Consider the following 13,984-nt stretch of genomic DNA (forward strand, 5'->3'; position numbering starts at 1 on the left):
TGCCCTCTTCGCAATACAATGAAGCAACAGGTTTCTTTATGGTTTCACTTCAATCTTCTCCTTTTGAAAGTACAGTCGAATGTCACTTATCCGGACGCCAGTTATCCGACAAGCCCGGGAGTGGTAATTTTATAATTCTCAACAGTAAAATTCTAAAAAATAAATAAAAACAAACTTTTTTTGTATATTATACGGTGTAATATGCATATTCTTGAAGTAGATGTGGTCAAGTATGCTACCATGTATGTGTGCATGGAATATGCATGAATATATTTGGGTATTGTGTACATAAATCAGTGAAATCCAGTCATATATGCACATAACAAATGATATCAGTTATCCAACATATTCAGTTATCCAACATGCCTGATTCCCGAAGTGGTCGGATAAGTGACATTCGACTGTATATGGATGTCAAATGAATCTTGGGGAGCTGTTGTACCCTCCGATTATTGATTGACACCAGGGAGTCTTGAAAACCCCGCTCCCTGATTGACACCTACAGCATGTGTGCAATGTTACATGACTCATCCGGCTTCGTACACCTACATAGCTGTACACCAATAGCCCTTTGAATGTCTGTTTTCCGAAAACCTCGGGGATCGAACACCGCAGTCCCTGTTTGGACAAGCTAATGAATAATTTAAATAAGTATCCCAGTAATTAAGAATAAAAATAATTGTATGCATGAAATTGGCACTGCACCGTTGCACGCACTCTGTACGGGCAAGATTGAAATTGTGACATACAGATAGCGAGAGCCAATCACTATGATATCGGGTCTACATGTACACTCTGAGATTCGGTTGATCAACGTGTTTGGACGACTTGGATGCGCGAGTGATCAACATTCCGATAAGTGGCGCCCGACCGTGCATATCTACAACTACAAGTCGTTATCATGTAAGGAAGAGCACAGTTTCACAATCCATTCGTTCATATGATATAGTTTACAATCATCTCAAAAGTGGAGATACATGTGCAGTCATGCGCTCACTGAAATCCAGTCACGTCACTCAAGTTTGCGCTTTGCACCATTTCGCAGCTCTAGCCTAGTCTAGGGCTGCGCAACACCCGCGGTGCGTACTTGAGTGACACGACTGGATTTCATTGAGCAGCACTGTACCTGGCAGTCAAGGAAGGTAAATCGCACACCCCTCAAACACCGACACACAATTGGCATAATTATGATAGGCTAGCATTGCCTCAGTCAGCCAGAACATTTTACAAGAACAAGAAAAATAGACAGTCGACAAAAAATAGAGTAAAATATACAAAACAAAAAGGTGCCAAAATCGATGCAAAGCTCGTCCACCGAAATAAAACAAGGTCAACTAATTAAATTTCATGAGTGTCTTGTGTTCACAATAAAACACTGCGACCGCTTTCGGCCATATTTCGGCATGGTGGTGACAGGTGGAGGGTGAAGTTTCATGAGCGTTAACATAAGAATTTGGTTACTACGTTGAAGTGCAAAATAAGTGAATAAAAACAAAACAAATAAAATAAATAAATAAATTATCGTGTCTGTTCCCGAAGGGAACTCACGACGGCCGCTAACACTCGGTAAACCCTATAAAACAAAACGTACCCGGCAAAGATAATGGCTTTGAATCTCTCAACACGCTTGAGGAGTGAAACTCGGAACCAGAAAAAACGAAAAGAGAAGAAGAGCAATGGCATGGCTAAAAGCTCTTCTGTTCAGCAACCTACATTGGACGCCTGGTTTTCTCCATGTCTTCGATCAGGTTGATCAGGCGATTCTTCGCTTTCTTGTTGATGTGTGCACCAACACCACATTGCACCAAGCTCGTCAACTGCTTGGTGGAGTACATGCGATGATCACGCAGCCAAGGCTCAATATCCGCCTCGGACATGTAGAAAGCCTTGATGTACGTATCCACAAACTCGCGCTCAGGAATTGGCCGAAGTGTCAGCAGCTTCTCAATCTGGATGATGAACTGCTGGAAGTCGAGCTGCATCAGCGCTCGGCCTTCATTGCTGCACTTCTTGGCGCTGGCAAAGCCCTCGACGAAGGTGTGATTAATGGTGTGTAGGATGTGTGCCCACACTACGTTCAGAACTACCTTGGGCATTGGTGTGATGCTGTTCCACTCGTCGACACGCCGCTTCAACACCTGACACTCTGCCAAGATGTAGTCGATGTAGTGGCTGTGCTGAGACATAATATCCCTGATGTCCCACTTGACTGACAACATTTGCTGCAGCAAGCGGCCCGTATCCAGCATCTTGTCAGCCACACCACAATAGACGGGTTGTCGCAGCTCAGGGACAATGCTCACCGTCTGGGAGTGAAACTGCGAGAGGAATGCACGTTTCGACTGCGGTACAAATACTTCCAGGTGAGGCAAAAGACTTTCGAACTGCGATGCCAGGAACACTAGCGATTCGACGGCCGTCATTCGGCGAGTTAGGCCATACAGCGAGGAGAGCTGATCCAGGGGAATCATAGTGGACAGAGCCGGCGCTTGCACTCGAATCTCATCTGTCACACTGCTCGGAGGAACACCTGCTGAATCCATGTGAAGGATCAGGTTGTTCTCAATGCGCTTCAGTGTGGTTTTCATCTTGCTGCTCAGGCTAAGAGGCCCGCTGTCAGCCACAGCCACATCTCTGGCGAAGAAAGAATGCACAGCATACATGTAGTAGTCAAACAGCTGGGACAAGAAAATCATCACGTCGTATGCGATCGGCTTCAGCACATCCATCATGCACATGTACTTGCCAAATAGGCGCATCACACCTAGCGTTGTGTTGGTACAGATGGGTCCTTCCATAGCCTCCTCAATTTTGCAATGGCCAGGTTGGGGACGCTTGCTTTTCTTCGTTGGCGCGTGGTGATCACCCTCGTCCACAAAGTCACGTTTCAACTCCTCGGGCTCGTCATCACTTGCTAGACGCCGAGTGGCCCTGGGCGAATTCTCATCAGCCACTACCAGAGGCTCTTCTGCAACATCTTCCTCGTCCGTATCATCAAACGGATTGCCATGTTGGGAACATCGCATGAAAAACCCGTCGGTCAGGTTCCGGATTTTGCTTGTCGGACTCAGCGTGGAGCTAGAGCGCAGAAAGCTAAACTCCTTCAAAGAATAGATGGTGAAGGAGGCACGCATGGGCCACGCATCCCACATCTCATTCTCCAGGAACATACGCAGCTCATCCATGCGAACGCTATGAAACGACTTGAAGTAGTTCAAGCTTTGCAAGCGCACGCTATCTTGAAGGTCAGCAGACTTGTCGCCGCACACCTCCTCACCGACAGATATCAGGCGATTTGTCACGTTCAGCACCGCGATGAAGTTGTCAAACTGGAAGCTAGACAGATCCGTTCCCAGCAGATAAGGCTTCACGCGCTGTTTCACGTCCTGCCAGATCTTCGTCTTGCCATGCTCTAGCTTCTCATTGATATCGGAGCGATTGTACTGCAGCTCAGCATCGTTGCGCAGTGCTTCGTCTTCATCCATCATCTTGTCCTGTCGCTCATGCCATTTCACTGTGCGATGGTAGCAATGCAGAACTTCCCACAGACTCTTGCGCAGGTCAATCAGGCATGGCACAAAGTACTTGCTGTCCATCTTCGAGCACAGATCCTTGTACGGCAGGCGGTTCAATGGGCCGCTCTTTGCATCGTGTCGGCACCGCTCAGCAAACTGAAGTACAATGGAAAATGAACGGTTGTGCAGGGTCTGCGTGTAGTGCATCAGCAACTGATCCATGGCCATCTGCGACTTGCTGAGAAGCCGGTATGCCGTCTGAACACGATCATAGCGATGCACATCGAATGCAGTGCAGGATTGCGCCAAGACACGGTCCAGTTGATCTTCACTCGACTTGCGTATCCTGCAGCTTCGAGCCCAGCTCACTGACACAGTGGTACTTCTTGTAGCTTTTGACAGCTTGCTGACATTCCAAGCACAGCTGAATTGCTGCAGGATAGTCTTCCTGTTCCAACATTTCCTGAGTACGAATATCAGTTCTTTGGAGGGTCTTGATGGTCCGTAAGGTGCGCATGATTTGTTGGATTTTCAATCGTTTGCGATGATTCGACAACACTCCAAGACCACCTTTGGTTACATCCTTCTTGGACTGGGCGAGCTGCCTCCTGCCATTAAGACACACCATGGTGGCCATCTGCAGAGCATTCTGAATGTCAGTGACCCTTTGGAGCTCCTCAACATATGATGCATGATTTTCTAAAACCAAATCTGACAATTTCTTGCTAACTGCATCCAGTTCCTGCCGTAGCTTGAGTACTTGTTCAAGCAGTGCTTGAGAATTTAGCTCATCAGGTAGCTTGTCGAGGAGGTTTGGAGCCATTTCTCCTCATCATGTCAGTGAACACATTATTATTAAATTTTATTAGACACCCGATCCGGATAAACGAGGACCGGATAAGCGAGGTCTGACTGTACTGAATCATGGCACAGGACACGGATACCGGATATGAACAAGAGTTTATGAACTCTTGATATGAATCATCAAGAGTATGGAATTCATGTAAATGATGTACACTTGGAATCATGCATGCGCCGTTGTACATGACAGTGCACTGGTACATGGTAACAAAATAGTCACAATGGTGTACACATACAGCAAGAGTACATAACCCCTGGGGCATGGGGGGTTATGTACTCTTGCATAACAGCCATCTCAAATGTGAACATGTTGGCAGTCAAGGAAGGTGATTCGCACAAACCTCTAAAACTTACGCACAATTGGCAAAGAAATAATAGCACATGTAATGACTCACAGTCAGCCAGCATATTTCACAGCAACAAAATATACAATGGAGAAAAGTAAAGTAAAAAGTACACTAAAGGTTCCAAAATTGATGCAAAGCTCGTCCACCGAAACTAAACAAAAGGTCAATTAATAAAATTTCATGAGTGTTATCATACGAATTTGGTTACTACATGTACTTTGATGTGCAAAATAAGTGATAAAAACAAAACATACCCGGCAAAGATAATGGCTTTGAACTAATTTCTCAACACACTGGAGGAGTGAAACTCGGAACACCGAAAAAAAAGAAAAAGAAGAGTAATGGCATGGCTAAAAGCTCTTCTGTTCAGCAACCTACATTGGACGCCTGGTCTTCTCCATGTCTTCGATCAGGTTGATCAGGCGATTTTTCGCTTTCTTGTTGATGTGTGCACCAACACCACATTGCACCAAGCTCGTCAGCTGCTTGGTGGAGTACATGCGATGATCACGCAGCCAAGGCTCAATATCCGCCTCGGACATGTAGAACGCCTTGATGTACGTATCCACAAACTCGCGCTCAGGAATTGGCCGAAGTGTCAGCAGCTTCTCAATCTGGATGATGAACTGCTGGAAGTCGAGCTGCATCAGCGCTCGGCCTTCATTGCTGCACTTCTTGGCGCTGGCAAAGCCCTCGACGAAGGTGTGATTAATGGTGTGTAGGATGTGTGCCCACACCACGTTCAGAACTACCTTGGGCATTGGTGTGATGCTGTTCCACTCGTCGACACGCCGCTTCAACACCTGACACTCTGTCAAGATGTAGTCGATGTAGTGGCTGTGCTGAGACATAATATCCCTGATGTCCCACTTGACTGACGACATTTGCTGCAGCAAGCGGCCTGTATCTAGCATCTTGTCGGCCACACCACAATAGACGGGTTGTCGCAGCTCAGGGACAATGCTCACCGTCTGGGAGTGAAACTGCGAGAGGAATGCACGTTTCGACTGCGGTACAAATACTTCCAGGTGAGGCAAAAGACTTTCGAACTGCGATGCCAGGAACACCAGCGATTCGACGGCCGTCATTCGGCGAGTTAGGCCATACAGCGAGGAGAGCTGATCCAGGGGAATCATAGTGGACAGAGCCGGCGCTTGCACTCGAATCTCATCTGTCACACTGCTCAGAGGCACACCTGCTGAATCCATGTGAAGGATCAGGTTGTTCTCAATGCGCTTCAGTGTGGTTTTCATCTTGCTGCTCAGGCTAAGAGGCCCGCTGTCAGCCACAGCCACATCTCTGGCGAAGAAAGAATGTACAGCATACATGTAGTAGTCGAACAGCTGGGACAAAAAGATCATCACGTCGTATGCGATCGGCTTCAGTACATCCATCATGCGCATGTACTTGCCAAATAGGCGCATCACACCTAGCGTTGTGTTGGTGCAGATGGGTCCTTCCATAGCCTCCTCAACTTTGCCATGGCCAGGTTGGGGACGCTTGCTTTTCTTCGTTGGCGCGTGGTGATCACCCTCGTCCACAAAGTCACGTTTCAGCTCCTCGGGCTCGTCATCATCTTCGTCGTCATCACCTGCTAGGCGTCGAGTGGCCCTCGGGGAATTCTCATCAGCCACTACAAGAGGCTCTTCTGCAACATCTTCCTCGTCAGCATCATCAAACGGATTGCCATGTTGGGAAAATCGCATGAAAAACCCGTCGGTCAGGTTCCGGATCTTGGTTGTCGGACTCAGCGTTGAGCTAGAGCGCAGAAAGCTAAACTCCTTCAAAGAATAGATGGTGAAGGAGGCACGGACAGGCCACACATCCCACATCTCATTCTCCAGGAACATACGCAGCTCATCCATGCGAACGCGATGAAACGACTTGAAGTAGTTCAAGCTTTGCAGGCGCACGCTATCTTGAAGGTCAGCAGACTTGTCGCCGCACACCTCCTCACCGACAGATATCAGGCGATTTGTCACGTTCAGCACCGCGATGAAGTTGTCAAACTGGAAGCTAGACAGATCCGTTCCCAGCAGATAAGGCTTCACGCGCTGTTTCACGTCCTGCCAGATCTTCGTCTTGCCATGCTCCAGCTTCTTATTGATATAGGAGCGGTTGTACTGCAGCTCAGCATCGTTGCGCAGTGCTTCGTCTTCATCCATCATCTTGTCCTGTCGCTCATGCCATTTCACTGTGCGATGGTAGCAATGCAGAACTTCCCACAGACTCTTGCACAGCTCAATCAGGCATGGCACAAAGTACTTGCTGTCCATCTTCGAGCACAGATCCTTGTACGGCAGGCGGTTGAGTGGGCCGCTCTTTGCATCGTGTCGGCACCGCTCAGCAAACTGAAGTACAATGGAAAATGAACGGTTGTGCAGGGTCTGCGTGTAGTGCATCAGCAACTGGTCCATGGCCATCTGTGACTTGCTGAGAAGCCGGTATGCCGTCTGAACACGATCATAGCGATGCGCATCAAATGCTGTGCAAGATTGCGCCAAGACACGGTCCAGTTGATCTTCAATCTCGACTTGTGTATCCTGGAGCTTCGAGCCCAGCTCACTGACACAGTGGTACTTCTTGTAGCTTTTGATAGCTTGCTGACATTCCAAGCACAGCTGGATTGCTGCGGGATAGTCTTCTTCTTCCAACATTTCCTGAGTACGAATATCCGTTCTTTGGAGGGTCTTGATGGTCCGTAAGGTGCGCATGATTTGTTGGATTTTCAATCGTTTGCGATGATTCGACAACACTCCAAGACCACCTTTGGTTACATCCTTCTTGGACTGGGCGAGCTGCCTCCTGCCATTAAGACACACCATGGTGGCCATCTGCAGAGCATTCTGAATGTCAGTGACCCTTTGGAGCTCCTCAACATATGATGCATGGTTTTCTAAAACCAAATCTGACAATTTCTTGCTAACTGCATCCAGTTCCTGCCGTAGCTTGAGTACTTGTTCAAGCAGTGCTTGAGAATTTAGCTCATCAGGTAGCTTGTCAAGGACATACTGGTTAGGATCCATTTCCTCATCAGTCATGTATGCCTGATCCATGCCGTTCAGGATTTCCTCGATCTCCACTGGGTTCTCCCTAATGTCCTCTCTCTCCTTACTTTCAATCGGCAGGGACGGGGCTTCCACGCCACCCTCCTCATCCTTTTCCTTGGTGAGAAAGGATGGGAGAAATTTGAACCTCCCTAGAGCCATGATGGTGGCGTTTTTCTCTAAACAACACACATGATGATGATGGTGATTTCGAACTGAAAATTCTCAACAAACATTATTCAGCTGACATTCCAAAAATCGTCAACAAACGAACACGGAACAGCCCGTTCCAGGTTCGTACAGTTGCATGCTATGCATGACCTGCGTAGCTTGTACTGAATGACTATGTACGTCTACGTGCAAGAGTACATAACCCCCCGGGGGGTTATGTACTCTTGCTACGAGGCTACGCGGTATGCAGGGTATCATCGGTACGGTATGCTCTGTAGCTGTGCTGAAGCCGTGTATGCGCCCGGGCTGAACCGGGGGACAGGGGGATCCAGGGGCCAGGGCATGGCATTGCGCATTGCGGGGCCGGGGTACAGTGTACCGGGTACCGGGTAGGGGATGCGATGGTGATTTTTGAGGGATTTTTTGGACCCCGTCCCGCCCTTGCCCTTGGTCCCGTTGAAAGGTTTTTTTGCTGACTGGCCTGGCGGCGCGGACACATCCATGATCCACTTCATGCATGCAGTTCCTCCACAACGATCATCAGTGCAGTTCAGTGGCGCAGAGCTTTTATCAGTTTTCGTTTTTAGTCCGCGTAGCCGTAGGCCTCCTCTGATCTTGCTTCTTTTCTTGCTTCTTTCAATCAAACTGGAATTTCATCTTCTTGTTTGTAGCCGACCTAAGTACCGTTGCGAGCAGGCAAGGTGAGCTCTTTGTGTTTTGTGACTCCATTTACTAGCTATGTCTTAGGCTTTCGGGGTCATCTTGTTGAGTGTGTGAAGTTTGTCCTTTGAAAACTACCTATGTGGCACTTGTATTGGGTAGTGCCCAGGTACTTGCCTATTGCATGATTTTGTGCCAACTTCTTCTTTCTATGGAAGAAGCTAGGTACGTTTGGTTTCTAGTGACCTGCCTTGCATTTTCAGTCGAAGTAATGGTTCTGTCATCAGCTACAATGTAGCTCCGTACCTTGCCAGAATTGTACCGCCACCGAACCACACTACAGTACTGGTGTGTTCTTATGAGCACCGTTCTTCATGGTGATGTTCCGTGATCAAGTAGTGGATGATATGTAATCCGTCTTGTGATACATTTCTGTTCTGCGAAGGAAACTGGCCAGAAGCCATAGCAGTCACACCATTTCGGTTTAGTTGAGTGTGCGAATTTTTGTTGGTGTAAAATCGGTTCATGATGGCACAGTCGTTCTTCCGAATACACCTGCAATGCAGTGGTACATGTAGTGTGCATGAGGTTACCTGCTGTTGTCACGCCGGTTTGATTTGCGTGATGACTGTCACTGTGCGTTCCACGTCCACGCGCGGAAGGAAGAGTGGTGCTGAACAGAAATGCAGTTATTTTGGAACTATGTGTGGGATGTTCAGTGAGGACAGCTTCTTTCCCTTTGTTATGTGGTGTAGAAGTCACCTCGCATACTCCTTGGCTTGGGCCTTGTCTAAATTTTCTGTGCGAGGGTACAAGGTGTACGGGGTTGGCTGTGTCATAGGGGTCATGTTTCTTGAAGTTGTGAGTAGTGACTAGGTTCGTTCTCACACTGTCTGAACAATCATAATCATTGAGCATTTAGGTTCAAAGTCAGTAAAAGGCTGCATCCTGTCCAGGTGGTGTGCGTGTATAATCTGAACTAAACTTTATAGTAATTATACTTCTGGAAGTACTAACTAATATTATTACTTACCAATCCCTTACTGTACCTTTTTTGCACTTGCTGTTGTGCTCGTTGATATGACTGTGTTGGTATACTCTTGTACTTCATTGTTAGCACATGGACTGTTATAGAGGAGTCACTCAGTATGAGTTGCTTCTGGAAGTTCTAACCCTGGTAGTTATTGTTAGTTTCTAATGGACCCAGACGCGGGCGTCTTATCGATGGGTTCTCCACTCTGTACCTGAGTGCATGGTGAATATAACGCAGGAGGATCGGAAGGGATTGATGTGGCACAGCATGGTTGGCTCACTGCTATGTCCTGTACAACTTTACACCAAGTACGCTACAATGTAACACACGCTGTATTTCAGCATGGCATTACCATGATTACCATATTATGGGTACGCGCAACACACTTCCTTGCCATTCCGAGAGTGTAGGACTCTCTGCGTCGCTTATTTCCATCGAATTGTTGCAGTCAAAAAAGTTTGCTGGTTGAGTGACCATGTCCTCTGCTTTTCATGCAATTGTGGCAGCACCCACCTACATTCGTCCATTTCGGAAACAAGAGGATTTCTGGTAATATTATCTTGCCGCGCCGGTAACTGTCTTCAGCCCTAGTAGTTTGTACGGCTCATAACTAAAAATGAATTTATTTGCTTGAGGGAGTTAAAAATTGCAAATTCATCATGGTAGCAAAGAAAGGGACCAAGGAACTACAGGTTACGCTATCATGTCCACTAACACCACCAGTTACTTGACAATCAGCTCATGCGATAACATTGCACGACACTGACCAACGGTACTGGCGTTCTACGCTAACTGCCAATCAGCTCTAGCACGTCTTGGATGCGCACTCCAACCGCCTTCCAACTTGTCATGGTAGTGTTGACATTGTCCCGTATCCGTAAAGGCACTTCTGCTGCATTGCTTTTTGTTCGTGTGCCACTAATCGACTAATCAGTAAACTTGTGTCAAAGTTGTACATGTTTTTGGTCGAGTCCGTGCAAGAAAAATCATCTGATGGCTTCACTGCACTGCCTTCTGATATACTGGCTATGTCCATAGAAACGTTCTCCGATTTCTCGTATACCCCAGTTTGATGAATGCTGCGCTTGTGTGTGTACTTGTGGATTTTTGAAGTCGTGTCCAATGCTTTCTGTATCTGTAGCTGAGAAGTTCATTTTGGCGGACTCGTGCTCATTGGCTAAGGGTTGGTTGGCGAATCGCCGTACGCACAGTCCTCGCGTAACCTCGCCTGGTGGATTGCGCTATTGTGAACAATTGCAATGCATACCAAAATCATACCCTAAATCAGCTGCGGTGAGGGCTGGTAAAGTTAGTGCCCAACTATTGGGACATGCCCCGGCACCAATCCTGTACAATTTTGAGCAAAAGTGGTATGTGACCCGTGCACGCTAGTGCCTGGATGAATGCTTTGTCTAAGTTTCAAACCAAGACAAGTCGTGAACTTTTCTATATCTAATTTATATTGACACCGTCGCTTACGAGCCAGCAATACAAGATGTTGAAGTAGTTTCACGATCTGCAGTAACGTATCAAAAAAGTGGACATCACTGAAAGACCTTTACCATCCCATGAATTGTTGAAGAAACATTGTTTCAAGCTCCCATTGGCAATCCTGTTGTAGCATTTTGGGCGCATTTTGTATTGCTTTGTACAGTCGTCGCCAAAACAATCCGGCCAATGCCATAAAACAATCCGGCCAATGCCATGGATACGCGTACAGTGGTATGGCAGGCAAGTAGATCTACTACGCATTCATGAATTATGCCCACACCACTTGCACCAGGAGTCAGGACAGCACTGAACTGAACAGTCTCTGGTCTGCGCTGCACTCTGCCCGCTGCAGTCGAGTCTAGCACTGCACTGAGTGTATGCAGGTCTGGCAGCGCTGCAGCATATGCCGTGCACTACCACTACAGTGGCTGTGCATGCGGCCCATGCACAGCTACCGGTAGCTAGCATTGCATTTGGCCGGATTTTTTTGGCGACGACTGTAGTAGATTTCGTGCTACCGTGGAACTCGAACCGTATGCACGTGATCTCCTTTGGCATCAGGGCTGGTCCACCAACGGTGCTGCCCGGCGCAGATTTGGCTTGACTCCACCCCAACTTGTGGTGCACACTGTTGTAGTGTTTATGAATCTCTGTGCTTACTGGGCTGGTGCGCAACAGTGTTGTAGGTGGGTTCGGTTAGGTTTGCACTGCCTATGCTGCCAGTTGCCAACATTTGTGCCAGTGGATTCCTTTCTTGGAAATATGGTCAACAGACTGCGAGGATTCGATAGCGCGATTGTGCACGTTCTGTTTTAGTTTGTGGCTAGGTTTACAGGCTTCTTCTCTTAACAGCATGGCGGGAGAACAGGTGGTAACATGACTGTATGTTGCTACTATTGTAGCCATGGAAAGATGATGGGAATAGATGTACTGGTAGTTCTGGCCGCAATCGTGTACGTTGCATGAATATGCGCTTTGTCGTTGTCATCCCGCTGTCGAGCCTTTTTGTATGTGTGTACGTACTTGTTACAGTGGTTTGTGTTCCCGAACTGGGTTTGTGTTTCCTTCGACCTTGTTAGGTCTCGTCAGTGGAGCTCTGCTCAGTGTGACTGGCCGGACAAATCGCCAAAAAATCTCGTATCTAGTAGAGAAACAGATTGTAATACGAGTATAGCTACTTTATTTATTTGAAAATGCGTTCTCTTCCTACTGTAGAACAACTCTGTTGTTCATGTATAATTCCTCGTTGTCCAACCATCTATTTGGGTAGATCAGACTGACAGTGTGTTACAGTAAAGGCTGTCAAGGCCCAGAAGACATCTACATCTAGGACTAAAGGATTTCAATTACAGCGAAGTGACCCTCAATAATGAGACCACCTAACTGCTCACATGGACCTTATCTTCAAGGTCCCTTGAGCGGTCAGCTTAGACAGTTTTCACTGTACCATATTTGCCGCATGTTTTTTTATACAATTTTTAATCTATTCTGGCTTATTTTTCACCAGTTGGAGTGCAACCTGGTTGAGCAAAGCCTGGCGATTCAGTGCAGTATGTCCATTGTTTGACACTGTCTGCTTTTCTCTTTTTTTGTCTTTATCTAAACAGATGACCACCATTCGCAAGAAGCTCGTCATCGTTGGTGATGGTGCTTGTGGAAAGACCTGTCTACTTATTGTCTTTTCCAAGGACCAGTTCCCCGAAGTGTACGTCCCAACTGTGTTTGAAAACTACGTGGCAGACATTGAAGCTGAAGGAAAGAGTGTGGAGCTTGCATTGTGGGACACTGCGGGACAGGAGGACTATGATCGTCTCCGTCCTCTCTCCTACCCAGACACCGATGTCATCCTGATGTGTTTCTCTGTGGATAGTCCCGACAGCTTGGAAAACATCCCAGAGAAGTGGACGCCGGAAGTGAAGCACTTCTGTCCCAATGTCCCTATTATCCTGGTCGGCAACAAGAAGGATCTCAGAAATGATGAAGCAACAAAGAAAGAACTCGCCAAGATGAAGCAGGAGCCAGTCAAGCCAGAAGAAGGACGCGCCATGTCCGAGAAAATTGGAGCTTTTGCGTACTTGGAGTGCTCAGCTAAGAGCAAGGAAGGTGTGCGTGAAGTTTTTGAAACGGCTACCAGGGCAGCACTTCAAGTTCAGAAGAAGAAGAAGGGCAAGTGCCTGCTCTTGTAAACGGTGTGAGGTACTACTGCTCATTGCCTCTGTACACAGATTTTCTTAAGACCCTTTCGTCATGCCGTTCTTGACTGTATAAAAGAAATGAATAGTTCCGGCCTGTAATGTGTTTGTCCAACCCCTCCCTCCATATCCTGTCCCCTGCTGTCGTCGTTCCCTGCTGCTCGTCTTGGATTTATGTCAAGAAATCCAACCCGTCTTTTGCTCAAACTTTCGTTTTGTGTGCTTTTCCAATCTCGCCTTGTTTTGACACCGCGACCATCACTGGGCGATATTAATTTTTTTGCTGCTTCACTAATGAGATGACCATGCCATTTTCTGTTACTATGGTTCCAAATATTGTTCCGATAGAACTAGATCTGCCCTATTTTCCAGTTATTTTATTATTGTCATTGCTCGGAGGCATCGGGAGATGTTCGGGCTCGTGGTGCTCGTCCTATCCCTTCTCAGTCCTCTGAAAAAGTTGAATGTTTTTGTTGGCTACAGGCAACCCTGTAGCATATTGAACCAACTTTGGACTCGTGTGATGTTTGCCTCCACATCAGGACCGGCGGAAGCAGTTTTTGATTGGCCCAGCCATACCATAGCCTTTCATACTTTGTGTAGGATATGGAGTGTATCAAGAATTCATACCCCCCCCCCCCCCCGAACTCTTGAGGGTATACACTAA

The 13,984-nt window shown here is 47.2% G+C and overlaps 3 protein-coding genes across 3 annotated transcripts; 1 reads left to right on the forward strand and 2 right to left on the reverse strand.

The window, feature by feature from the left end:
* Positions 1–1,197: 1,197 nt before the first annotated feature.
* On the reverse strand, positions 1,198–4,555 carry LOC135809896 (syndetin-like). The gene is given in 2 exon segments (XM_065323341.1): positions 1,198–3,855; positions 3,857–4,555. Coding segments are annotated over 2 exon segments (2,628 nt in total). The 5' UTR covers positions 4,339–4,555; the 3' UTR covers positions 1,198–1,709.
* Positions 4,556–4,686: 131 nt separating this feature from the next.
* On the reverse strand, positions 4,687–8,037 carry LOC135809895 (syndetin-like). Its single transcript, XM_065323340.1, has one exon. It carries the CDS (start codon positions 7,930–7,932, stop codon positions 5,098–5,100), a length of 2,835 nt encoding a protein of 944 aa, XP_065179412.1. The 5' UTR covers positions 7,933–8,037; the 3' UTR covers positions 4,687–5,097.
* Positions 8,038–8,481: 444 nt separating this feature from the next.
* On the forward strand, positions 8,482–13,821 carry LOC135809897 (ras-like GTP-binding protein Rho1). The gene is made up of 2 exons (XM_065323342.1): positions 8,482–8,642; positions 12,733–13,821. Exon 2 carries the CDS (start codon positions 12,733–12,735, stop codon positions 13,309–13,311), a length of 579 nt encoding a protein of 192 aa, XP_065179414.1. The 5' UTR covers positions 8,482–8,642; the 3' UTR covers positions 13,312–13,821.
* The last annotated feature ends 163 nt before the right edge of the window (positions 13,822–13,984 follow it).

Source organism: Sycon ciliatum, chromosome 2 (assembly GCF_964019385.1).
Source record: "Sycon ciliatum chromosome 2, ocSycCili1.1, whole genome shotgun sequence".
Lineage (NCBI taxonomy): Eukaryota > Metazoa > Porifera > Calcarea > Leucosolenida > Sycettidae > Sycon > Sycon ciliatum.